Source organism: Pristiophorus japonicus, chromosome 5 (assembly GCF_044704955.1).
Source record: "Pristiophorus japonicus isolate sPriJap1 chromosome 5, sPriJap1.hap1, whole genome shotgun sequence".
Classification (NCBI taxonomy): Eukaryota; Metazoa; Chordata; class Chondrichthyes; family Pristiophoridae; genus Pristiophorus; species Pristiophorus japonicus.
Genome location: NC_091981.1, coordinates 16,197,581 through 16,225,022, shown reverse-complemented (window position 1 = coordinate 16,225,022; position 27,442 = coordinate 16,197,581). Strand labels below are relative to the sequence as shown.

General features: G+C 47.2%; 1 protein-coding gene across 1 annotated transcript in view; it reads right to left on the bottom strand.

Moving 5' to 3' along the window:
• The window catches only part of LOC139263748 (cadherin-18-like), a 330,093-nt gene that overhangs the window by 40,422 nt on the left and 262,229 nt on the right, over positions 1–27,442 (bottom strand). The window contains exons 5-6 of the mRNA XM_070879786.1: positions 22,111–22,298; positions 21,739–21,992 (exon numbers count right to left, since the gene is read on the bottom strand). Coding sequence (XP_070735887.1) covers positions 21,739–21,992; positions 22,111–22,298 — 442 coding nt within the window. The remainder of the gene's footprint in view (positions 1–21,738; positions 21,993–22,110; positions 22,299–27,442) is intronic.

The window sequence follows — 27,442 nt, the reverse complement described above, 5'->3', positions numbered from 1 at the left end:
ATCGCTTTCATCATTACTATACCCGGGTGTGTGCTGTGGAGATCTGAGATGAATGTCTCCCTGCCCTTTTTGGATAGCACTACATGGTTACCCCACAACAGGCAGTCTGCCTGAATGGACAGCTCGTCCTTTCGCCGCTGGAATGGCTTGATTAGCTCTTGCATTTCAATGGGGATGCTGGCCCAGCTCCCATGCAGTGCACAGTTTTTTACTAGGGACAGCAGAGGATCTTGGCTGGTCCAAGTCCTAATCTGGCGGGCCAGGAGAGGTGATTTATCATTTTCAAACACTTCCATGACCATCAACAAGTCTGCGGGCTGCGCCACCATCATAAGTTTGCAGGCTGCGCCATTTCCACTCCCGTGGTGGGCAATGTTAGCCGACTGAGAACATCCGCACAGTTCTTGGTGCCTGGCCTGTGGCAGATGGTATAGTTATACGCTGATAGCACGAGTGCCCACCTTTATATGCAGGCTGAGGCATTAGTATTTATCCCCTTGTTTTCAGCGAACAGGGATATGAGGGGCTTGTGATCGGTTTCCAGCTCAAAATTGAGGCCAAACAGGTACTGATGCATTTTCTTTACCCCGAACACACACGCTAATGCCTCTTTCTCAATCATGCTGTAGACCCTCTCGGCCTTAGACAAGCTCCTGGAGGCATAGGCGACAGGTTGCAACTTCCCCGCAATGTTAGCTTGTTGTAATACACACCCGACTCCGTACGATGACGCATCACATGCTAGCACAAGTCTTTTACCCAGGTTATACAATACAAGCAGCTTGTTGGAGCATAAATGTTTCTGGCTTTCTCAAAAGCAATTACTTGGTTTTTTTCCCCCTACCCAGTTCTCACCTTTATGCAATAACACATGTAGGGGCTCAAAGAGGGTGCTTAACCCCGGTAGGAAGTTAGCAAAATAGTTGAGGAGTCCCAGGAACGACCGCAGCTCTGTGCCGTTCTGTGGCCTGGGCGCGTTCCTGATAGCCTCTGCCTTGGCATCTGTGGGCCGAATGCCGTCCGCCGTGATCTTTCTCCCCAAAAACTCCACTTCTGTTGCCATGAAGACACATTTCGACCTCTTCAGCCGCAGCCCTACGCGATCCAGTCGCTGGAGGACCTCCTCCAGGTTTTGTAGGTGCTCGACAGTGTCCCGACCTGTGACCAATATGTCGTCCTGAAAAACCATCGTACGTGGTACCGACTTAAGTAGGCTCTCCATGTTTCTCTGGAAGATCGCTGCAGCCGACCGAATTCCAAATGGGCATTTGTTGTAGATGAACAGTCGCTTGTGCGTGTTGATGCAGGTGAGGCCCTTCGAAGACTCCTCCAGCTCCTGTGTCATGTAGGCCAAAGTCAGGTCGAGCTTGATGAACGTCTTGCCTCCTGCCAGCATCACAAATAGGTCATCTGCCTTAGGTAGCGGGTATTGGTCCTGTCGCAAGAAACGATTAATAGTTACTTTATAATCGCCGCAAATCCTGACCGTGCCATCACTTTTGAGGACTGGAACAATCGGGCTGGCCCACTCGCTGAATTGCACTGGGGAGACGATGCCCTCGCGTTGCAGCCTGTCCAGCTCGATTTCCACTCTCTCCCTCATCATGTGAGGTACCGCTCGCGTCTTGTGGTGAATGGGTCGTGTCTCTGGGACCAAGTGGATCCGCACCTTCACCCCGGAAACGGTTCCAATGCCTGGCTCAAAAAGGGAAGGAAATTTGTTAAGAACCTGGGACATGAGGCCTCATCGACATATGATAGCGCTCGGATGTCATTCCAGTTCCAGCGGATTTTGCTCAGCCAGCTCCTTCCAAGCAGTGTGGGGCCATCACCTGGGATAATCCAGGTGACCTTGACCATGGCGCTGCCCAGGACATTGATGAGCTCTTTGGTGTATGTTCTCAGTTTTGTGTGGATGGGGCTCAGGGCTGGTCTGAGTGCCTTGTTGCACCACAGTCTCTCAAATATCTTTTTACTCATGATGGATTGGCTCGCGCCAGTGTCCAGTTCCATGGCTACGGGTAAGCTTTTCAATTTTACATTTAGCATTATAGGTGGACATTTCATCGAAAATGTGTGCACCCCATATAGTTCAGCATCTGCCTCCTCTCTCTGGGGATCAAAATTGCTTTCATCCACTATGGACCGATCTTCCTCTGTCACATGGTCGTTTGCAGGTTTTGCAGAGCTTGCAACTCGTCTGCAAGCTCGTTGGAAGTGCCCCATTGTTCCACAGCTCTTGCAAACATACCCTTTGAAGCAGCATGAATAGGTGAATGGAAACCTCCACAATGCCAACAAGGTGTGAATTGCCTTGCATTCATCCTTTGTTGCGGAATCTGAGTCATCTGGGTCATCTGAGGCCTGCTGGCAGTTGCTGACTCATGGTTTCTGCCCTGTACATTTCTGCTCACAAACAAAGTTCCAGTTAATTTATGAACATTGCTGGCACTTGTGTGCTGAGAGATTAGTTTGGTGTTATCACTGGTGGGCATAAACGCCTGTGCTATCGCAATGGCCTTACTGAGGGTCGGTGCCTCTACAGTCAAAAGTTTTCGTATGTTGGTCTCATGGCCAATGCCCAGTACAAAAAAATCTCCGAGCATTTGCTCCAGGTAGCCATCAAACTCACATTGTCCACCAAGTCGCCTTAGCTCGGCGACGTAGCTCGCCACTTCCTGACCTTCAGATCGCTGGCACGTGTAGAACCAATACCTCGTCATCAGCACACTCTCCCTCGGGTTAAGATGCTCCCGAACCAGTGTACACAGCTCCTCATATGACTTATCTGTGGGTTTCACCAGAGCCAGAAGATTCTTCATGAGGCTGTAGGTCGGTGCCCCGCAGACCGTGAGGAGGACTGCTCTCCTTTTTGCAGCGCTTCCTTCTCCATCCAGCTCGTTGCCTACAAAGTACTGGTCTAGCTGTTCGACATAGACTTCCCAGTCTTCACCCTCTGAGAACTTCTCTTGGATGCCCACAGTTTGCTGCATCTCTGCATTGGATTCACATACTCGTCGCCAGTTATTGTGTTCCTAACACAGATGAGACTGCACACCGGGAGGTTAAAGAAACAGTGACCTCAGTCTTTAATAAGACACTCCAGAGTGAGGAACAGGTCTTAGGGGCCGACTTATATACAGTGCTCCCAAGGGATGCTGGGATCCCTTGGGACTTCAGGGGATGTGCTCCCTGGTGGCAGAACATGGGAGTGCATGCTTTACAGATACACAACAGAAATAGTGCTGTGGGATCGTTTACATCCACCTGAGAGCAGACGGGGTCTTGGTTTAACATCTCATCCAAAAGTCGGCACCTCCGATAGTGCAGTGCTCCCTCAGTACTGCACTTAGAGTGTCAACCTGGATGATGTGTTTAAGTTCCTGGAGTGGGACTTGAACCTACAACCTTTTGACTCAGAGGCGAGAGTGCTACCCACTGAGCCATGCCCGACAAGAGAAAAGAAAAGAGAAGGTAAATCAGAAGGCAATGATTAGATATAAATCATCATCATAGACAGTCCCTCGGAATCGAGGAAGACTTGCTTCCACTTCCAAAATGAGTTTTTTGGTGGCTGAACAGTCCAATACGAGAGCCACAGACCCTGTTACAGGTGGGACAGACATTCGTCGGGGGAAGGAGTGGGTGGGGCTGATTTGCCGCACGCTCCTTCCGCTGCCTGCGCTTGACCTCTGCGTTGAGATTCAAAGAGCTCAATGCCCTCCCGGATGCACTTTCTCCACCTCGGGCGGTCTTCGGCCATGTTCTCCCAGGTGTCAGTGGTGATGTCGCACTTTACCAGAGAAGCTTTGAGGGTGTCCTTGTAATATTTCCGCTCCCCACCTTTGGCTCGAAGGAGCTCCGCATAAAGCATTTGCTTAGGGAGTCTCGTATATGGCATGCGAACTATGTGGCCTGCCGAGTGAAGCTGATTGAGTGTGGTCAATGCTTCAATACTGGGGATGTTAGCCTGGATGAGGACACTGATGTTGCTGCTCCTATCCTCCCAGGGCTTGGCATTGCTTCGGCATTGAAAGCCTGTCTATTGTCATGGAGAAAGGGCAGAAAGAGCAAGGAGCTATACTGATTTGAAGTACAGAGAAAGAATGAGTTTGAGTAGGAGACTGCAATGGGGCTTAATTTCAACAGGATGTGGAGAGAATAAAAGTGGTTGCAGGATGGTATACTTGGAGCTTAAAAGGAACTGGAGGAGCAAATTCACAGAGGCTTTGCCCACAGTAGCATCAATGAAATAATGATCAGAAAGATTGCAATGAACAGAATCAGGGTGGAGGGGGATGACCGATCACTCAAAAAGCAATTAAGAGACACCAATGGATTCAAACAATGAAAAGGTCTGCTTGGACATGAGTAGTGGGTATTAAAAAGTGTTAAATGTAAGGATGAACAATTCGAGTGGTCAACCATCAATTTTCTGCTTGGCTGAAAATCAGAGCAACCTCAGCCTGTGACAACCATTAGTTCTACTCTGAAATCGTGCAACATTTCCTTCATTGTTTTCTGGGAGCATCGGACACTCTGTGACCTTTTCCATCTTTTCCCTATCCGATTTATCCACTCCCAATGATGCCGTGGGTGAACTTTATTATCTGAAGGACTAACTTAGTGGGTTCGAAGTCGAAGTGAAGGATTAGTTTGAACGAAAAGCTAATACAGGTACAGTCAAGTCGATAAAAGGCTTAATTCACCAACTGAGGTGTACTGAAGTTCAGTTACATACACAACACTGTTTCAGTATCTGTATTTTCCGGATAACTCGGAGAAAAGCATAGCCTGAAGCAGTGAGTGTAAAGAATGGGTTGTCCTTAAATCATCATGATTGGATAACCCGTTTAAGTACGAGGTTGCACACAATGATTGCAAAATATAATGATCTCTCGTCTGAATTATATAATATTGTTACATAGAGAATATAATTTCAAAGATATTTACCAGAAGTGGATGATAGTTTGAATTTTTAAAACAAAAGCTGCACTGCCTGAGGTAATTCTTGGAACATATTTAAAACCTCAGTAGAATTTAAATTCTCTCTACCAACATCGATAATGAATGTACGAGACATTAATCTGCCCCCTCTTCTAACATTAAACACAATAGACCATTCACTATAGCTATTGTGGAGTCTACACATAAATTTAAGCAAGCATTCTTTAAGGATAACATTAGCGTGGGAGTCAGTACTTAAACCGTATTCCCTCACAGATTCAGCATTCTGAGTGCAGTGAAGCTCACATTACACAGTTATGATGGAACATTCAAGGCCTAAAATTTCTGGGATCCCACTGGAAGTGCGACAGGACGGGATTTCCATCCAATCACTGTTCCGGCGTTTTGCTCGTTCGCAAAGCCTGGGGTCAGGGTCATTGGCTGATGTGCAACGGTCACCACACGTTAAAAAAATCCAAGCACAGGCATCTTCCATCGCTTGAACTGGAGTTCAGGACCTGGAACATCGGGTCCTTCATTGAAACATCTGGGAACTCTTGTAGAAGCAAGTCATCCTCGGTCGAGGGACCGTCTATGATGATGGTGATTTAGGGAGAGTGTGTGCCTTGAGTTACATAAAATTACATTGCATTTACAGCACAGAAACAGGCCATTCTGCCCACCAGGTCCATGTCAGTTCACACAAACTTTCTCCCACCTTTCTTCATCAAAACCCATTGACAGATCTATTCCTTTCTCCCTCATGTGTTTATCTAGCTTCCCCTTAAATACATCTCTGCTATTTGCCTCAACCACTTCCTGTGGTAGCGAGTTCCACATTCTAACTACTCTCTGGGCAAAGAACTTTCTCCTCAATTTCCCTCTGGATTTATTAGTGACCATCTTATATTTATGGCCCCTAGTTCTTGTCTCCTCGCAAGTGGAAACGTATTCTTTATGTCGTCCCTTTCAAACCCTTTCATAACCTTAAAGACATCCATCAGGTCACCCCTCATCTTCTCTTTTCAATACAAGAAAAGTCCAACCTGTAAAATCTTTCCTTCTCGGCAGTTCTGGTATCATCCGAGTAAACCTTTTTCATACCTTCTCCAGTCCCTCGATATCCTTTTTATAATACGGAGACCCAAACTGTTTACACTAGTCCAAGTGTGGTCTAACCAAGGCTCTATGCAGGTTTAACACAAGTTCTCTGCTTTTCAGTTTTATACGTCTAGAAATGAACCCCAGTGCTTTATTTGCCTTTTTAGGGCCTTATTAAGCTGCCGCGCTACTTTTAGCGATTTCTGAATCTGCACCCAGATCCCTCTGCGCCTCTGCCCCATTTAGACACTGAGGGCTAGAAAAACCGGGGCGTTAAATTGTGAAAAGTTGAAAAAGAAGTGCCAGGCGCTAATCATTCTCTCCTCCGGCAATATTCAGTTTTAGCGTTCCAAGAGTGAAGTGCAGCGCTAACCATTTCTCTTACACTAAAGGCTGAGAATGGGGCCGGTCACGACAGAGCACTAAATAATTTTGAACACATTGGTAACAGCATCAGAGGCCTGCTTCCCTTGCTTGAAGGGAAAGGCCAAGGATGCTGCACAAGCTCGTTGTCGGCAGTTCTGCGTTGCTAGGCGACCTGTGCGACTCCTATTACAGCCCCAAACACTCTCGCAAAGTGAAGGGCTTGGACATCTTCGAGCCATGAAAAACTTTTTGCAGGCACCAGGCTGGTGCAAATAATAAAGGTTGCCTTTAATTGGCGCTCCCCAAGTGGCCAGCCGAGGTGACAACGCCTCCTCTTCCTGCCGATGTTCACGCCTGGCGATACAGCAGGGGGCGGGAGGCAATTTCCCATCCGGGGCAGTAACGGGGCACTGCGCACTTTATGATGTCATGATCTGCGAGGCGCGAGAGAACCAGGCGGTAAGAGGTAGCACCAGCGATAAACCGGCACTGAAGTTCGTGGGCATCGCTGCATTTGCCACGCCGAGTCACTAACTCTCTTAGTGCCCTGTTAGCGCCCCTGCAAGGCGCTAATAGGAGGCGCTAACCTGCCGAATTTCTAGCCTTCAAGGAGTATGTCGCTTTTTTATTCCTCCTACCGATATACCACCTCACACTTTTCTACGTTAGATCTTGCCATGCTAATGACTTAATGGGACAAAGAGAGGGGAAAACATTTGCTAATTATTCCCTGCAGGGAAACACTGGCCTGGATTTTGAAGTCATCAATCCTCTCTATTCTTCATCCCATGAATTTTGGGCCCTTAGTAATTTGTGGTGGATCTAGGCAGTGACTGACTCCAGAAGTGCTCGGGCTGTTAGAAACAGAAGAATTAGGAGCAGGAGTAGGCTATTCAGCCCCATTCAATGAGATCACGGCTGATCTTCTACCTCAACTTCACTTTCCTGCACTATCCCCATATCCCTTGATTCCATTAATATCCAAAAATCTATCGATCTTTGTCTTGAATATCAACAACTGAGCTTCCACAGCCCTCTGGGACAGAGAATTCCAGAGATTCACCACCCTCTGAGTAAGGAAGTTTCTCCTCAACTCAGTCCTAAATGGCCGACCCCTTATTCTGAGACTGTGACCCCTGGTTCTTAACTCCTCAGCCAGAGGAAACATCCTCCCTGCATCTACCCTGTCACGTCCTGTAAGACTGTTGTATGTTTCAATGAGATCACCTCTCATTCTTCTAAACTCTAGAGAATGTAGGCCTAGACTACTCATTCTCTCCTCATAGGACAATTCTCCCATTCCAGGAATCAGTCTGGTGAACCTTCGTTGCACTCACTCTATGGCAACTATATCCTTCCTAAGCTAAGGCGTCCTAAGTTAGTCGATTAAATCAAAAGTATGACCTGCAACATTTGTTCACTGCAACAGCCACATCACATTTTCAGTTGAATACTGGTTTTTACATTTTACAATTGTAGCCACATTGTCAGCACTGAATATTGATAATATTTCTTGTAGCATTTCGACTCAACATTTAAGCCATCAGACATAAGATCCAGACTCAGTGCTACAGTGAGTAGCAATGTTAATTAGTAAACAGAGGGAAGTTTGTTATATACTATTGCAAGCATTTCATGCCATCTGGCCCCTATGCGTTGAACCCTAGCCCCCCCCCCGCCCCCCCACCCGCCGATCAGCCTCGGGTCCCAATGATGTTCTGCTCCAGCCCCTGCTCCCTCCATGCGATCCCTCCCTCCATCCTCTCTGTGGCCTAGTGCCACAGGCCTACCCGCCTGCAGCCAGCCAGCCTCTCAATCTGGCTTCCCGCGCCAATCAGGCCCCACCGTTAAACTCGGCATGGCTTGCGGGAAACCCGTTCTGCCGGATTTCCCGACCACTTCCAAGCAACCCCTCTCCCAACCCATCAAAGTCTTAACATTCAGGCCACTGGCAACATTTGTTAGTTCGATTCAAGGGTCAAGTGTCCAAGGCAGTCGGTTCAATCAGTCCTGTAGGGATTCAGTGCCAGTCAGTGTTCCAATCACTGAATCAAGCAATTAAGAAGAGGTATCTCTTGAATAGCATTTGCCTGCCTCGCTATTGGTTACCAAAGACACACAGATAGCCCAGTGTTCTCATTATATTGCACACAAGGCTGGTGACATGTCAAGATTTTCAGCCTAAGTGTTGAGTATAGCACTCCCAGGACTATCCCGATCCCAACTGCTGCAATATAAAAAATATCTCCAACAAGAGATTGTCGCATAAGAACATAAAATTAGGAGCAGAAGTCAGCCATTTTTCCCCTCGAGCCTGCTCCACCATTCAATAAGATCATGGCTAATCTTCAACCTCAACTCCATTTCTCTGCCTGTTCCCTATAACCCTCGACTCCCCGACAGTTCAAAAATCTGTCTAACTCCACTTTAAATATGTTTTTATGGAAAAGATAGGAGGAAAAAAAGGACAATTCTTGGATTGTGTTGCAAAGTTACACTACCTCCTGCATTGTGACTAGAATCATGGAATCCTAGAAATTCACAGCACGGAAAGAGAGCATTTTGGCCAATCGTGTCCGCGTCAGCCGACAAAGAGCCATCCAGCATAATCCCACTTTCCAGCTCTTGGCCTGTAGCCCTGTAGGTTACGTCACTTCAAGTGCATATCCAAGTACTTTTTAAATGTGGTGAGAGTTTCTGCCTCTACCATCCTTTCAGGCAGTGAGTTCCAGAACCCCACCACCCTCTGGGTGTAAACATTTCCCCTTAAATTCCCTCTAAACCTTCTACCAATTACTTTAAATCTATGAACTCTGGTTGTTGACTGCTCTACTAAGGGAAATATGTCCCTTTCCATCCACTCCATCTTAGCCCCTCATAATTTTATACACCTCAATAAGGTCTCTCCTCAGCCTCCTCTGTTCCAAAGAAAACAAACCCAGCCGATTCAATCTTTCCTCATAGCTAAAATTCTCCAGTCCAGGCAACATCCTTGTAAATCTCCTCTGTACCCTCTCCAGTGCAATCACATCTTTCCTGTAATACAATGACCAGAACTGCACGCAGTACTCCAGCTGTGGTCTAACTAGTGTTTTATACAGTTCAAGCAGAACCTCTACCTACTCGACCTTCACAGATTGAAACTAGCGAATTATTCTTATCCACTCATTTAAAATAGAACAAAGTCACATACAAGCATAAATCACAAATAAATCTCTGTGCTAATCAAAGCTCACAAAAAGTTCAAGATCCCCTCCCCAATCTCAATGTGAGCGGCAGCCACTATAAACCCAATGATGCACTTTGGCACAGCTGGAGAAATGGAATCCGAACTGTATTGTAAACCCTGACTGGAATGGGAGTATCGCGGCTATTTCGTAATGACCTCCTCCTGGAGAAAGGTCAAATTCAAACCGTCATATGTTTAACAAAAGATTATGTTCTGACTGGAGAGCAGGCAGGGAAGTGGAGCTGATCAGATCAGCCATGATCTTATCGAATGGCGGAGCAGGCTCGAGGGGCCAAATGGTTCACTCCTGCTCCTATTTCTTACGTTCTTATGACTGGGAGAAATGACAAATAGCATAATTAAATAGCTCGATTGGCCTTATAAAGTTGAAAATGTGCTGACCTTTGCAGTCTTTGTCTTTTTCTCCCGATGGCTTTGTCAAAGTTGATGGATGTTTCAGTGCTGGAGAACGCAGTACTTTTCCACTTTTAGCACACATTCTCAGCAATAAGTAATCGCAGATCATGTGTAACTGTGGAAAAATGTTCCTTCTACAGAGCAGGAACCAAATCGTGCTTTGCCCCCACCACAGAAGACCACACACAGCATTGTGGCTCCTTTCTTTCATCGAATCATCGATGACCTAGAAATTCGGTTCTGGGCATAGCGGTTTTTTCCACCAAAAATACCGCTATGACTCCTCTATGATTTTGAGGTCTAATATTTGGGAAAAAATGGGAAAAAAATGTGCCCAGCGGGAAAAATCGGTGTTGCACGAGGATTCACGGCGCAAATCGCAAATTTTCTGCAACTTTTCTCCGAGGCCGATACCACTGCAAGTTGGGCCAAGGGAGGGGGAAATTACAAGATTTTTTTTTCAAAAAACAAAAAATAAAAAAAAATCACAAAACATTCATAAGTCCCTTTTCTAATGAATCGCTGAGAAAGAGTTTAAAAATAAAATCTTTAACTTGCCTTTTTTGCAGGTCTTCATACCTACTGCCGTTCTGAGGGCTGCAACGCATCTTTCCGCCCGACGTTTTTTTTGATCCTATCTACGGTCACCGCCGAACCAAATATCGGGCGGAAGTACTTTTTCCAGTCTTGCACGCCGGCGGTTCGCTCCCCAGTGGTATTTCAATACCGCCAGTGCAAGACTTCAGAGAACTTCCCGCCACACCGTTTTCCGCCCAAAATGGCAAAATATTGCAGAAAATCCGGTGAAAGGTGGGGAATTCCCAGCCCAAAGAATCATAGGAATGTATAGCAAGGAAGGAGGCTATTTTGGCCCATCGTTTCTGTCATGTATCTCACACTACTGTATACAACTGTATCCTACCATGCTATACATGACTGTAACTAGATATGACCTGTAACCACAAGCATATTTTACCACCAGGGGTGCACTTGCAGGAGACACTGCATACCTGTTCCACACAGGTATATAAAGGCAGGTCTCAGGCAAGTGTGGCACTCGAGAGCTGTGAAGTAAAGGTGCAGGTCCAGAGTGGCCTTGACTTCAGTATGTGCCTCGTGTAAGTCTATACTGCAGGGACAGGACTTTACAGTGCAACGAGTTAAGAAATTACAGAATCCACAGAATGGCTACCAACGGCTCAGATGAGAAATACAATGCTGGAGCCAATGGGGAGGACTTTATAGAAAGGCTCCAGCAAAGCTTTGTCACCAAACACTGGTTGGACGATGATAAGGCAGACAAGAGAAGAGCCCATCTCTTGACCAGCTGTGGCTCGAAAACATACGCCTTAATGAAGGACCTGCTGGCACCCGAGAAACCAGCAAGCAAGTCATTTGAGGAGCTGAGCACACTGGTGAGAGACCACCTGAAGCCAGCGAGCAGCCTACACATGGCCAGACACAGTTTCTACAACTACAGACGCTGTGTGGGCCAAAGCATACCCGACTTTGTGGCGGAACTTTGGAGGCTGGCTAGTTTATGTGAGTTCTCCGATGAACTAAGGAGAGAAGTACTGAGAGACTTTTTTATTGAAGGAATAGGCCACACAGGCATATTCTGAAAGCTTACAGAAACCAAGAACTTGACAGCAGCAGCACTGGTCACACAGACATTCTTGGCAGGAGAAGAAGAAACGAGGTTGATCTACACTGCAGGTACGACAACTAATGAAACATCGGAAAAAGGAGTTCACAGCGTGAAACAAGCCGCTACCCCCGCATACAGACAAAGGCAGGAGAGCAGGCCTTCAACAGCAGGCAGTGGTGCCAGAAGCCATCAAGGGCCACATGAACGGCCGTTCACACCACATCAACCCACAATGCGAGCAATCAACTATAGACTGAGAGAAACTCAAGAGAGATCAGCCAGACGCAGCTCATCCTTCGGAAACAATGGAAGCGGTCTGTGCTGGAGATGTGGGGGAAGGCAGTCAACAAGGGGGTGTCGATTTCAGCATGCTGTTTGCAGAAACTGCAACTATACAGGGCATCTGGCTTGCACGTGCAGAAAAACAGCAGCTTGGCTGGTATATGAATCGGAAGGGTCGGAAAGTGGACCAGAAGACGGTGGGGGCAGTGCCTGGGACACCGAGGTACAGCGGGTCAACATGATCAATGTCCACTGTTCTTACAACAAGACGCCTCCAATAATGATGAGGGTCCTACTCAACGGGATACCCGTCAACATGGAACTGGACACGGGAGCTCGTCAATTTCTCATGAGTGTCCAACAATTTGAACAGCTGTGGCCGCACAAAAGCAACAGACCAAAAATCACAAGGATCGACACCACACTAAGGACCTATACCAAAGAAATCATCCCAGTCCTTGGCAGCGCCATGCTCTCAGTCACACACAAAGGGACGGTGAACCAACTTCCCCTGTGGATTGTCCTCGGAGATCTCCCATGTCGTCAGAGGAACGGACCTCCTGCTCAACAGTTCTAAGTCGTTTTGAACATTTCTTTCAGCCTGGTATGGGCACCTTCAAAGGGGCTAAAGTTGAAATCTGCATCACACAGGATGCCAGACCGGTCCATCACAAGGCTAGAGCTGTGCCTTATGTGATGAGGGAAAAGATTGAACACGAACTGGACTGGCTTCTGCGGGAAGGCATTATCTCACCCGTGGAATTTAATGACTGGGCAAGTCCCATCATCCCCGTCATGAAGCCTGATGGATCCGTACGAATCTGTGGGGATTACAAATCTACCATAAACAGAGTCTCCCTATAGGACCAATACCCGCTGCCCAGAGCGGAGGACCCATTTGTCACATTGGCTGAAGGTAAACTTTTCTCAAAACTAGATTTCACATCTGCGTATATGACGCAAGAACTGACCGAAGAGTCTGAGCTACTCACCACCATCAACACACATCGAGGCCTTTTTATATATAATCGATGCCGATTCAGCATCAGGTCGACAGCTGCTATATTCCAGCGCAACATGGAGAGTCTGCTCAAGTCCATCCCGGGGACGGTTGTGTTTCAAGATGACATACTCATCACGGGCAGGGACAACGACTCCCATCGCCGCAATTTGGAGGAAGTACTAAATTGATTGGATCGGGTAGGCCTAAGAGTTAAGAAATCCAAGTGTCTGTTTCTCGTGCCCGAGGTTGAATTTTTGGGCAGAAGGATTGCCGCTGATGGAATCCGCCCAACAGAATCCAAAACCGAAGTAATTCATCTGGCACTCAGGCCCCAGAATGTCTCGGAACTGCGCACCTTTCTTGGGCTACACAATTATGTTGGGAACTTTATGCAAAACTTGAGCACGCTGCTGGAGCCTCTCCACGTGCTACTCAGAAAGGGGTGCGATTGGTTTTGGGGGGACGCCCAAGAACGCGCCTTCAATAAGGCATGCAACCTTCTATGTTCCAGCAGTGTTTTAGCCTTTTTTGACCCAGGTAAAAAGCTAGTTCTTACATGTGATGCGTCAGCGTATGGGGTCGGGTGCATTTTACAGCATGTCAATCGATTGCTTATGCCTCCAGGTCACTTTCGCGGGCGGAGCGAGGGTACGATATGGTTGAGAAGGAGGCGCTCGCGTGCGTGTATGGTGTCAAAAAGATGCACTGATACCTTTTCGGGGCCAAGTTCGCGTTAGAAACCGACCACAAACCCCTCACGTCCCTGCTATCCGAGTCAAGGCAATAAACGCCAACGCCTCAGTGCGCATTCAGCGGTGGGCACTCATGCTGGCGTCTTACGACTACACAATAAGGCACAGATCAGGCACAGACAACTATGCCGACGCGCTTAGCAGTCTACCCCTGGCAACCACGGAAGGGTCCGACGAACCGGACTGTGAGATAGTCACGGCAATCAATGCTTTTGAATCCACAGGTTCGCCCATGAAGGCTCGCCAAATCAGAGCTTGGATGATCAGCGACCCCACATTATCCTTAGTCAAAAAATGTGTTTTAACTGGTGACAGGGCAGAGGCTCGCGATGCCTGCCCCAAGGAGATCAAACCTTTCCACAGGCGCATGCATGAACTATCACTACAGGCAGACTGCCTGATGTGGGGCAGCCGAGTAGTTATTCCCTTGTGAGGCAGAGAGGCGTTTGTCAGGGAGCTCCACCGCGAGCACCCGGGGATTGTTCTTATGAAGGCCATAGCCAGGTCCCACATCTGTTGGCCTGGCATTGATGCGGACTTGGAGCTCTGCGTCCAACGGTGCACCATTTGTGCCCAACTCAGTAATGCTCCCAGGGAGGCCCCCCTAAGCCCCCAGCCCTGGTCCACCGAACCGTGGTCGCAGGTGCATGTGGACTATGCAGGCCCATTCATGGGCAAAATGTTCCTCGTAGTCGTCGATGCATTTTCAAAGCGGATCGAGTGCACCATTTTAAACTCGAGCACCACCTCCACCACTGTGGAGAGCCTCAGAACCATGTTTGCAATGCACGGAATTCCTGACATATTGGTCAGTGATAATGGTCCGTGCTTCATAGTTTCAAAATTTCATAGTTGATCGCGGCATAAATCATGTTAAGACGGCACCGTTCAAGCCGGTCTCCAATGGCCAGGCGGAGCAAGCAGTGCAAATCATTAAACAAGGCATGCTAAAAATCCAAGGTTCCACGCTGCATAGCCGCCTGCCGCGACTGCTGCTGGCATACAGATCTCGTCCGCATTCGTTGACTGGGGTTCCCCCCGCGCAACTATTGATGAAATGGACCTTAAAGACTAGGCTCTTGTTAATCCTCCCAGACATGCATGACATTGTAGAGGCAAAGCGCCGGAAGCTAACTGAGTACCATGACCGAAATTCGAGGGGGAGGTGGAATGAGATAGGGGACAAAGTGTTTGTGTTAAACTATGGCAGAGGTCCCAAATGGCTTGCAGGGACAGTAACAGGCAAGGAAGGGAACAGGCTACTGGTTGTACAAATGGACAATGGCCAAACCTGTCGGAGGCATGTAGACCAAGTCAAAAGTAGATTCACCAACAACACTGCAGAACCAGAGGCAGTCGACAATGTGAAAGTCACACCACAGCTGGTGGACAGACAGAGGGAACAACCTGAGGAAAGGGCAGTTTCAACAGACAGCCCAGGTGAGATACTAGCAATCATACTGAATGAAACAGACAGCCCAGGCGAGATACCAGCAATCACACCAAAAGAAAAACAGGCACCAAGGCAAACAACTGAACCACAACTAAGACGCTCCACACGAGAGCGTAGACCACCTGAGAGACTGAATCTATAAAGACAATAAGACCTTGGGGGAGGGTGATGTCATGTATCTCACATTACTGTATATAACTGTATCTTACCATGCTATACATGACTGTCAATAGATATGACCTGTAACCACAAGCATACTTTACCACCAGGGGTGCACTTGCAGGAGACACTGCATACACTGCATACCATCACAAGTATATAAAGGCAGGTCTCAGGCAAGTGTGGCACTCGAGAGCTGTGAAATAAAGGTGCAGGTCCAGAGTGACCTTGACTTCAGCATGCTCCTCGTGTAAGGCTGTACTGCAGGGTCAGGACTTTACAGTGTCTGCGCCGGTCAGCAAAGAGCTATCCAGCCCAATCCCCAATTGCAGCTCTTGGTCCGTAGCCCTGTAGGTTATGGCACTTCAAGAGCATATCCAAGTACTTTTTAAATGTGGTGAGGGTTTCTGCCTCTACCACCCTTTCAGGCAGTGAGTTCCAGACCCCCACCACCCTTCAAACCTCCTACCAATTGCTTTAAATCTATGCCCCCATGTGTCGACTATTCTCCTAGTTCTCTCTCTGTTGTGAGCCCAATGAGTTATTTTTTAAAATTCTTTAATGGGATGTGGGCGTCGCTGGCAAGGCCAGTATTTATCGGCCATCCCTAATTGCCCTTGAGAAGTTTGGTGGTGAGTCGCCTTCTTGAACCGCTGCAGTCCGTGTGGTGAAGTGCTCCTACATTGCTGTTAGGCAGGGAGTTCCAGGATTTCAACCCAGCGATGATGAAGGAACGGCCGATGTATTTCCAAGTGAGGATGGTGTGTGACTCAGAGGGGAACTTGCAGGTGATGGTGTTCCCATGCGCCTGCTGCCCTTGTCCTTCTAGGTGGTAGAGGCCACGTGTTTGGGAGCCGCTGTAAAAGTACTTCACAAAACTTAATTTACCTGGAAGCCTTCAGATGGTGCAGAGATAAGAGTATCAGTCAATCGTTCTGGCCTGGATCAAGCACCACATTACAGGAAGGATGTGATTGCACTAGAAAGGGTGCAGAGGAGATTTACGAGGATGTTACCAGGACTGGGAAACTTTAGCTATGAGGAAAGATTGGATAGGCTGGAGTTGTTTTCTTTGGAACAGAGGAGGCTGAGGGGAGATTTAATTCAGGTGTATAAATTGAGTGGTCAAGAAAGATTGGATAAGAATGACCTATTTCCCTTAGCAGAGGAGTCAATATCCAGGGGACATAGATTTGAAGTAGTTGGTAGAAGGTTTGGAGGGGAGATGAGGACATTTCTTCACCCAGAGGGTGGTGGGGGAGTCTGGAACTCACTGCCTGAAAGGGTGGTAGAGGCAAAAACCCTCATCACATTTAAAAGGTGCTTGGATGTGCAGTTAAAGGGCCGTGATTTACAGGGCTACGGACCTAGTGTTGGGATTAGGCTGGATGGCTCTTTTTCGACCGGCACAGACACAATGGGTCGAATGGCCTCCTTCTGTATCGTAATTTTCTCTGATTCTACGATTCTGTGGGGCTGGATTTTCCGGTCCTTTGCCGCTCGGGGTTTTGCCCCGGAGTGGTGTGAAAGGCGGTGGCGAGGTCTCCGGTGCTCCGCCGCGATGCTCCGGTCGGGTTTAGCGGCAGCGCTGAGCGGCATCGCCGTGAAGAGCTGTGCCGGGTGTGCAACGCCCCTGGTTACGACACCGGCTGGAGTTTGGCCTTTTGCCCGACCCGTCGGCGTGGAAGTGCGCCTGCAATGACTGCCTGGGAAATCAGAGAGGTCCGGCCATGCCGGCGGCAGAGAGGAAGGTAAAATACTCCAGGGGTAAGCGCGAGTGTTTGTTCTTTTAATTCTTCTAGCGATTCGTATTGTGGTGCCGTGGGCAATATTTTGGGAATGTTTTTGTGGGTTTTTTAAGGCTCATCTCCCCCCGCTCCATTTAGGTCTCTCTCGGAGCGCAGACGGCCGGGCACTTTATTTCGGGAGTTTCCCATCCTTGTGCCACGAAAAGTGTCCAACGCCTCCCTTAGTGCTGCACCCCTTGACGCAGGGCCCAGGTGCCCAAACTTCCTCACCAGGGCACAAACCATTCCCGGCGGTAACTTTGCCGCCCTGTCTCCGTCTTCGCCCCGAAAACCGCAAAGTCTAAAATCCTGCCCTCTGACTTCCTACCCTGGGGGTGAAAGCCCCTATGGCTAATTCATTGCACCACCCAGCCCTTTATAATTATTTTAAGTTCAAGATTAAAACAAAAGAAGATGATGGATGTGATCTGACATCTTCGTATTGCGGACAAAACGTAATTCCACCCAACATTTATTTTTTTTTAAATCGTGAAAGTGTCTTCAAAGATGACATTTCCCTGTAGCTTAGTGTAAGGAAAAAAACAAAATTCATTTTTTTGGGTGAAAGCTGGAGCTAAATTATTTATAGCTTTTCAAAACCCCTTGTGTGTTTAAACATCAAACTGCCAAGAGTCTTTTCTGAGTCAAAGATTTACAAGCCTTATTTCAGCCACTTGATCGTGTATATTGTATCGATTTCATGGCTGCTGCATGCAACCTCTAAGCGTGCTTTGAATTTAAAACTAGCCGACCCAATCAGGCCCATTTCTCTTAAATTCATTAATCCATCAGTCAAGGCAACATCAGTACTGTAAGCCTCAAAGATATCTAAGTAATGAATTGCAGTTTTTATATACACAGTTATTTTACTAGCCTGACGCCCACAGTTCGAAAGGATTCATTTTACATTGTCTGCCGTGTCGGACACAGGATTAGCAGTGGGAGAGCTCGCTGTTTAATCTAAGCATATTATTCATTCTGCCTATCACCTCCAGTTAGTCCCAAACAGATTTTGATTGTGCCAAAAGACAAACTTTTAATTTTTAACTATTCTTGTGAAGTCCTACTACAGAAAAGGTGGTAGAGGCAGAAACCCTCATTGTATTTAAAAAATACTTGGCTATGCACTTGAAGTGCTGTTAGCTACGGGGCTACAGACCAAGTGCCCATCCGGGAGGGTGCTGAGCACCTTGCGTCTCGTCACCGAGAGCATGCACATATCAAGCGCAGGTAGCGGAAGGAGCATCCGGCAAACCAGGCTCCCCACCCATCCTTTCCTTCAACAACTATCTGTCCCACCTGTAATAGGGACTGTACTTCCCATATTGGACTGTTCAGTCATCTAAGTGTTATGTCCAGAATAAAGTGATGTGAGTAAGTGTGACCTTAGTCTCTTTATTCCAACTCCAGAGTGCTGGTACAGCATGGGAGGCCTGCTTATATACAGTGCTCCCAAGGAATGCTGGGATCCCTTGGGCCTCCAACAAATACGCCCTCTGGTGGCAGTAGAATGGCTGCTTACATCGGGTTGCATACATAACACTAGGGACTCATTTTTAGAGTGGAAGCAAGTCTTCCTCGACTCCGAGGGACTGCCTATGATGATGATGATACGGACCAAGAGCTGGAAAGTGGGATTAATCTGGATAGCTCCTTTTCCGAACGGCGCAGACACGATGGGCCGAATGGCCACATCCTGTGTGGTAAATTTTTATGATTCTACTTTTGCAAGGGCAGCACCGCGGTATGCTATTCATTACTTTGCAAGGGCCAGTGTTGCGATAAAAATTGTGTACTACATAATCTCTTGAAGCCTTTCAAACTCCTCTGTTCAATTTTAAAGCGCACTTAATGTCGAGTGTTTGTTTTAAACTTTGCTTGTTTCGTGGTTGATTCACTTGCTTAGGTGTTCCACTGTGCATTAAAGGGAATGTAACATTGTGATACTGTGGCGGTAATCATGGTTCCATATCATTCTGGCAGCAGCTCAGAACTCGTGTGGCAAAAGCTTGATGCTTCTTTTGTTTTGCTCAGCAGTCTATATAAATATAACCATATTTTTATTTCTATCTCACACCCTTTCTCTTCACTGCATCCGTCTCCACCTGACAGTCATGCATTCTGGGCCATGATCCTCATAACAGTTAGACCACACCGGGAGTACTGTGTACAATTCTGGTCGACATATTATAAAAAGGTGATAGAGGCACTGGAGAGGGCGCAAAAAAGATTCACAAGAACGATACCAGAACGGAGAGGTAATATCTGTTAGGAAAGGATGAACAGACTGGGTCTATTTTCTCCTGAAAAGGGAAGGTTGGGAGGTGACCTAATAGAAGTCTTTAAAATTAAGAAAGGTTTTGATGGAGTCAACACAGAGAGGGTGTTCCCACTTGTGAGGAAGAGTCTAACTAGAGGCCATCAATAGAAGATAGTCACCAAAAAATTCAATAGGGAATTCAGAAGAAACTTCTTTACCCAAAGAGTGGTGAGAATGTGGAACTCGCTGCCACAGGGAGTGTTTGAGGAGAATAGTATAGATGCATTCGGGGTTTGTAGATAAGCATATGAGGGAGAAGGGAATAGAGGGTTATGCTGATAGATTTAGATAAGGAAAGACGGGAGGAGGCTCGAGTGGAGTATAAACGGCGGCATGGCCTGTTTCTGTGCCGTATTTCCGATGTAATCCTGTGAAGTACAAACCGTTTGATGCTGCTTTATCCTTTCACTAAGGTGGAGACTTATACTCACTATACTGCAGTCCAGCCAGAAAGTGACCCAACCCATACCATATGAAGGAAGTGGGCTTCAATTCCTGGAAACTTACAAAGTCCTTCTTGAAATATATGGACCGTGAACATCAATTAGCACAATTTTAAATGGACTGAATAAGAACATAAGAAATAGGAGCAGGAGTAGACCATTTGGCTCCTCGAGCCTGCTCCGCCATTTAATAAGCTCATGGCTGATCTGATCATGGACTCAGCTCCATTTCCCTGCCCGCTCCCCATAACTTGGAAGTCCAATGCTTCAGGTATGGACTAATTATGGATCAAACTTAGAAAGGTAGAATGGTATTGCACAGAAGGAGGCCATGTTTACTGATGATACAAAGATGAGTGGGAAAGCAAGTTGTTAGGAAACAAAGAATCTGCAAAGGGATATAGACAGGCAACATTTGGCAGATAGAGTAGAATGTGGGAAAGTGAGGTTATTCACTTTGGCAGGAAAAATAAAAAAGCAAATTATTATTTAAATGGAGAGAGATTACAAAATGTTGCAGTACAGAGGGACCTGGGGTCCTTGGGCATGAAACACAAAAAGTTAGTATGCAGGTACAGCAAGTGATCAGGAAGGCAAATGGAATGTTGGCCTTTATTGCAAGGGGGCTGGAGTATAAAAGCAGGGAAGTCCTGCTACAACTGTACAGGGTATTGGTGAGACCACACATGGAGTACTGCGTACAGTTTTGGTCTCCGTATTAAAGAGAGATATACTTGCATTGGAGGCAGTTCACGAGGTTGATTCCTGAGGTGAAGGGGTTGATTTATGAAGAAAGGTTGAGCAGGTTGGGCCTATACTTATTGGAGTTTAGAAGAATGGGAGGTGATCTTATTGAAACATATAAGATAATGAGGGTGCTCAACAAGGTAGATGCAGAGAGGATGTTTCCCCTTGTGTGAGAATCTAGAATTAGGGGGCATAGTTTAAGAATAAGGGGTCGCCCATTTAGAACTGAGATGAGGAGAAATTTCTTCTCTCAGAAGGTGGTAAATCTGTGGAATTCTCTGCCCCAGAGAGCGGTGGAGCCTGGGTCATTGAATATATTTAAGGTGGAGATAGACAGATTTTTGAATAATAATGGAGTGAAGGGTTATGGGGAGCAGGCAGGGAAATGGAGTTGAGGCCAAGGTCAGGTCAGTCATGGTCTTATTAAATGGCGGAGCAGGCTTGAGGGGCCAAATGGCCTACTCCTGTTCGTATTTCTTATGTTCTTATTCAGCCCATTGAGTCTACGCCAGAAATGGGTTTGCTTCTCTCTGTCAGGGAATTGAACCCAGAGACTCCCATGTGGTAAGCAGGGATACTTACCACTATACTAATAAGGACTTAGGACTTAAGATATCAAACATTAGAACATTTAATAAATAGGATCTTTATGATTGCTGTCAGCTACGGGTTTTGAATCTTAGCATAATTTACTGATCAATATAGCTAAAATGTTCGAACACTAATATCCGTCTTTCGGATGAGACATTAAGTTGCTCTCTCAGGTGGACATAAAAGATCCCATGGCACTATTTCGAAGAAGAGCAGGGGAGTTATCCCCGGTGTCCTGGGGCCAATATTTATCCCTCAATCAATATAACAAAAAAAACAGATTATCTGGTCATTATCACAGTGCTGTTTGTGGGAGCTTGCTGTGCACAAATTGGCTGCCCCGTTTCCCACATTACAACAGTGACTACACTCCAAAAGTACTTCATTGGCTGTAAAGCGCTTTGAGACGTCCAGTGGACTTGAAAGGTACAATTGAAATCGAAAAGTCTCTCTTTTATTATTGGGTTTTTATTTAAATGCCGTAAGGGCCTACCTGATTTTGCTTTTGGCACTGTCAGGATCTTGTGCAGTCACTGCTCCAACCAGTGATCCTTGATTTGAATTTTCATAAACCTCCATCACATAAAAGGGCACTGAAAACACAGGAGCCTCGTCCACATCTCCAACAATAATCTTCAGAGTCGCAGTGTCCTTGAACGGGCCCAGGTTCCAGAAGCGAGGATCAATGTGAGTATTTTCTCCTTCTATCTTCACGGTGTACACTTTCTTCCTTTCATAGTTCAGTGGCTGAACGCATCAAGAGATCACAGAGATAATTGACTGGTTAATGGTCAGTTCGATTTTAACGGGACGCAAAAAGAAAACCGCGAGATCAAATTTACAGAAGTGAAAAATAAATCGTTACCTTCTTCAGCATAATGACTCCTTCCCGGGTGTCTTTGTCCGTGGAAATGGTGAAAACTCCCAAACCATCGCCGTCGGTGATACTGTATCTCATGTCCGCGTTCACGCCAATGTCGGGATCAGTTGCCTTTATCTTACCTACAGCTGTGCCCACTGTCGCTGACTCAGGTACGTACAGCTGGTAGTGTTCTGCAAATAAATGGAAGAGCAGTAACAAACTCATGATATAGTTAAAATGTTGTGTATTGAGCACAATCTCTGACAAAAGCAAAATCACAGATAAAAAAACCTCTGGTAAATTAATCTACAACAACAACTTGCATTTATATAGCGCCTTTAATGTAGTAAACCCCCCCCCACCAAGGCGCTTTACAGGAGTGTTATAAAAGAAAGGCTTGCATTTATATAGCACATTTCATGACCACTGGACGTCTCAAAGACCTATACAGCCAAGGAAGTACTTTTTGAAGTGTAGTCACTGTTGTAATGTGGGAGAAATTTGACACTGAGCCGCATAAGGAGATATTCGGGCAAGTGATTAAAAGCTTGGTCAAAGAGGTAGGTTTTAAGGAGCGTCTTAAAGGAGGAAAGAGAGGTAGAGAGGCGGAGAGGTTTTGGCAGGGAATTCTAGAGCTTAGGGCCCAGGCAGTTGAAGGCACGGCCAGAAAGAGTGGAGTGATTAAAATCAGGGATGCTCAAGAGGCCAGAATTAGAACTGACTTTTGTCAAATTTGAGGAAAATCTTTTGAGAGATTATTTCTTGCAAAATAGAGGGAAGAGTTACGACAACATGGTAAAAGCATTTTAAATAAAAGGTTTACGATAAGTCACAAGAAAGTTCTTCTTTTCACATTGGATGAAGGTTATAAGGAGGAGTGCCAAGTTTCAATCAGACATATAGGTTCAGATAGCTTTATTGGCAGAGCTCGCAGTTTGATTGGGATGTCATGAGAGTCAAATAGCAGTCAAGAAATCACTTATCCTCCACTCAGAAGAAAGCAAACTACTACTTTCCTGCCCCGGGAGAACAGCCATTGTAAAAGATCCATGACAGGGAATAGATAGCAATCTGCACGTGTGAGTGAAACCAGTAAAGTTGGGTGTAGCTGCAGAACAAAGGAAGACTAAGTGTTGGCTTTGGCTCAGTGGGTAGCACACTCGCCTCTAAAGTCAGAAGGTTGTGGGTTCAAGTCCAGTTCCAGAGACTTGAGTACAAAAGTTTAGGCTGATGCTCCAGTGCAGTGCTGAGGGAGTGCTGCACTGTCAGAGGTGACATCTTTCAGGTGGATCCCGTAGTGCTATTTTGAAAAAGAGCAGGGGAGCAATCCCTGGTGTTCTGGCCAATATTTATCCCTCAATCAACATTATTAAAACAGTTTGTCGGTCATTATCACATTGCTGTTTGTGGGAGCTTGCTGTGCGCAAATAGACTGCCACATTTCTAAAGATTATTATCATAAGCAGTCCCTCGTAATCGACGAAGACTTTCTTCCACTCTCACAATGAGTCCTTAAGTGGCTGAACAATCCAATACAAAGTCACAGTCCCTGCCACAGGTGGGACAGACAGTCGTCGAGGGAAGGGCTGGATGGGACAGACTTGCCGCGTGTTCCTTCCGCTGCCTGTGTTTGTTTTCTGCATGCACTCGGCGATAAGACTCGAGGCGCTCAGCGCCCTCCCGGATGCACTTCCTCCACTTCGGGCGGTCTTTGGCCACGGACTCCCAGGTGTCGGTGGGGATGGCGGACTTTATCAGGGAGGCTTTGAGGGTGTCCTTGTAACGTTTCCTCTGCCCACTCTTGGCTCGTTTGCCATGAAGGAGCTCCAAGTAGAGCGCTTGCTTTGGGAGTCTCGTGTCTGGCATGTGAACAATGTGGCCCACCCAGCGGAGTTGACGAATCGTGGTCAGTGCCTCAATGCTGGGGATGTTGGCCTGGTCGAGGACACTAACGTTGGTGCGTCTGTCCTCCCAGGGGATTTGTAGGATCTTGTGGAGGCATCGTTGGTGGTATTTCTCCAGTGACTTGAGGTGTCTACTATACATGGTCCATGCCTCTGAGCCTTACAGGAGAGTGGGTATTACTACAGCCCTGTAGACCATGAGCTTGGTGGTAGATTTGAGGACCTGGTCTTCGAACACTCTTTTCCTCAGGCGGCCGAAGGCTGTGCTGGTGCACTGGAGGCAGTGTTGAATCTCTTCATCGATGTCTGCTTTTGTTGATAAGAGGCTCCCGAGGTAAGTGAAATAGTCCACGTTGTCCAGAGCCTCGCAGTGGATCTTGATGACTGGGCGCAGTACTGTGCAGCGAGGACAGGCTGGTGGAGGATCTTTGTCTTACGGATGTTTAGCGCAAGGTCCATGCTTTTGTATGCCTCGGTAAATATGTCGATTATATCCTGGAGTTCAGCCTCTGAATGTGCACAAACGCAGGCGTTGTCCGCGTACTGTAGCTCAACGACAGAGGTTGGGGTGGTGCTGTTTGTGGGAGCTTGCTGTGCGCAAATAGACTGCCGCATTTCTAAACATTACAACAGTGACTACACTCCAAAAAGTATTGGCTATAAAGCACTTTGGGACATCCAGTGGTCGTGAAGATTGCAATATAAATGCAAGTCTTTCTGTCTGTTCTTTTAATAAGGAACAGTGTATTTGGGGGTAGCTCAGAAGACACATTAGTATAGGCAGGAACAGTGAGTGCAGACAGGAAGTGAAACCAGTTCAGGGGCAGAGTTTATGTGGATAAGAAGCAAGTTATGTGATAGTGACAATCTGCAGTCCAAAAGTAATAAGTCAACAGGGTTAGTGTGGACAGCGAACTGAATGACCATGGACAGGGATGCGGAGAAATAGAATGAAGTAATTGTACTGGAGAGTGGTGTCCTTAATCCAGGTGATGGTGATATAGGACTGACACAGGCTAAAGGTGAAAAGGGGAGGGAGATATAGAATATGAGAGATTAGGCAATTCATCTTTCATCTCAGAAGGACCGAATTAAAGTAAATAAGCAAGAAAGACTTGCATTTATATAGGGCCTTCCACAACCACCGGTTGGCTGCTGCGTTTCCTACATTACAACAGTGACTTCACTCCAAAAAGTACTTAATTGGCTGTAAAGCGCTTTGGGACATCCGGTGATCGTGAAAGGTGCTATATAAATGCAAGTCTTTCTGTCTTTTTTCTTTCTATCGTAACCAACTCTGCTTATCTAAAGGGGACTCCGCCATCTTGGGACAGGTGTTCTTGCTGCCTGCAAATTAACATTGCAGTCAGTCAGATCAGAGCGGGAAAAAAGTGGCCAGTCCTTTTTAATTGCAGCCCCCCACCTAAATTTCACCAGGCGGGTGAGTTGAAATCAACCCAAGAGTTCCGTCTGTGCCTCCTAACTGAGCTATTGTCTCCTTTAGCAGACCTCTCCTGAGGCCTTATCGAGGGGGACTATAATGGCCCGAGTCTGGTGCAAGGATAACTCCGAGTTGGTTTTCTCCTGTGGTATAGTTTTATACTGTGCCTCTCTTATCATTTCCACCTCCTACTATTCTTATTCTGCCTCCATTTTAAGGACATATATGGGAATGCCCACAGTGAACTCCATAAGGATTGATGGCAAAAGGGTAGGAAGTCAAGAGGGGGCGAATTTGCCCTGCGCTGGATTTGCAGCGCATAATTCGAATTAATGATTTGTCATGTTTGACAAATTTGCTGGAATTCTCTGAGGATGTAACGAACAGGGTGGATAAAGGGGAACCAGTGGATGTGGTGTATTTGGACTTCCAGAAGGCATTTGACAAGGTGCCACCTAAAAGGTTACTGCACAAGATAAAAGTTCACGGGGTTGGGGGTACTATATTAGCATGGATAGAGGATTGGCTAACTAACAGAGAACAGAGAGTCGGGATAAATGGTTGATCCTTGGGTTGGCAATCAATTACTAGTGGGGTGGCGCAAGGATGAGTGCTGGGACCCCAACTATTTACAATCTATATTAACGACTTGGAAGAAGGGACTGAGTATAACGTAGCCAGGTTTACTGATGATACAATGGGCCCAAGTTTCGAGCCGCGCCTAGAACGGCGCAGTCCCGACCTGGACGCCCGTTTTTCACGCCATAAATGTGCGCCTAAAAAAAACCTCCGTATTCTCCACCTCCTTGCAGGTCCTCTGGCCCTCGGCACAGCGCAGCAGGAGCTGTAGGGGACGGAGCCAGGTCCCTGCGCTGAAAACAGTGCCGGGACCTCTGCACATGCGCGCTACAGTGGGCGCGCAAGTGCAGTAGCTCCAGGCGCCCAAAACTGTGTGGGAGGGGCAGAAGCAAGCAGCCCCTAGCCCTGGCCGAATGGCCTCACTGGGGCTGCGTGAATAAGGCTCCTCCCACGGCCAGCTCCTGCTTCCTCCCGACCCGACTCGACTCCCGCTTCCCGCCTCCGGACCGGACCGGACCGAACACCCGCTCCCGCTCCCCCCCCCCCGACTGGACCCGACCCGACTCCCGCTCCCGCTCCCCCCGCCCCGCCCCCCCGACTGGATCCGACCTGACCTCCCTCTCCCCGACATGACCTTCCTCTCCCTCCCCCCGACCCGAACCAAACCGACCTCCCTCCCTCCCTCCCACCACCCCCCCGACCCGACCCAACGCCACCTACTGGTAAATCTGGTGTTGGGAATGGGCCCTGCCCGAAGTCTCGGGCCCGGCCCGTTCAGCCTCCCTCCCCCTTATCTCCTTCCCCCCCATCACCTTCCCCCCTCATCTCCTTCCCCCCCCATCTCCTTTCCCCTTCTCCCCCCCTCCCCTTCTCCCCCATCCCTCCCCCCTCTCCCTTCTCCCCTATCCCTCCCCCTTCTCCCCATCCCTCCATCTGCTCCCCCCCTCCCCCTCCCCTCGCTGTCAGAAACACAGACACTGACAGACAGAGAATGAGAGACACAGACACAGACAGAGAGATAGAGACACTGACAGAGACACACTGAGGGGGGCATCCCAGCACGCTGTTGGAGGGCTCCCGGTGCTGCAGTCGATAAGTAGAAAATGTTTTATTTATTGATTAAAAAAAAAATTATTTCTTGTTAATTTTTTTTGATTGATTTATTGGTTGATTTATTGATGTATTTATCATTTATTATTATGATGGCTCTTTATTTGTAAAACTGAAGTGTTTAATGTTTGTAAACTTCCCTTTAAACCCCACCCCCCACCATTCCCTACGCCTGATTTGTAACCTACGCCTGATTTTCTAAAGTGTAGACAAGATTTTTTCAAGCGTACAAAAATCTTCACTTACTCCATTCTAAGTTAGTTTGGAGTAAGTTTTCACTGCCGAAACTTTGAAAACTGGC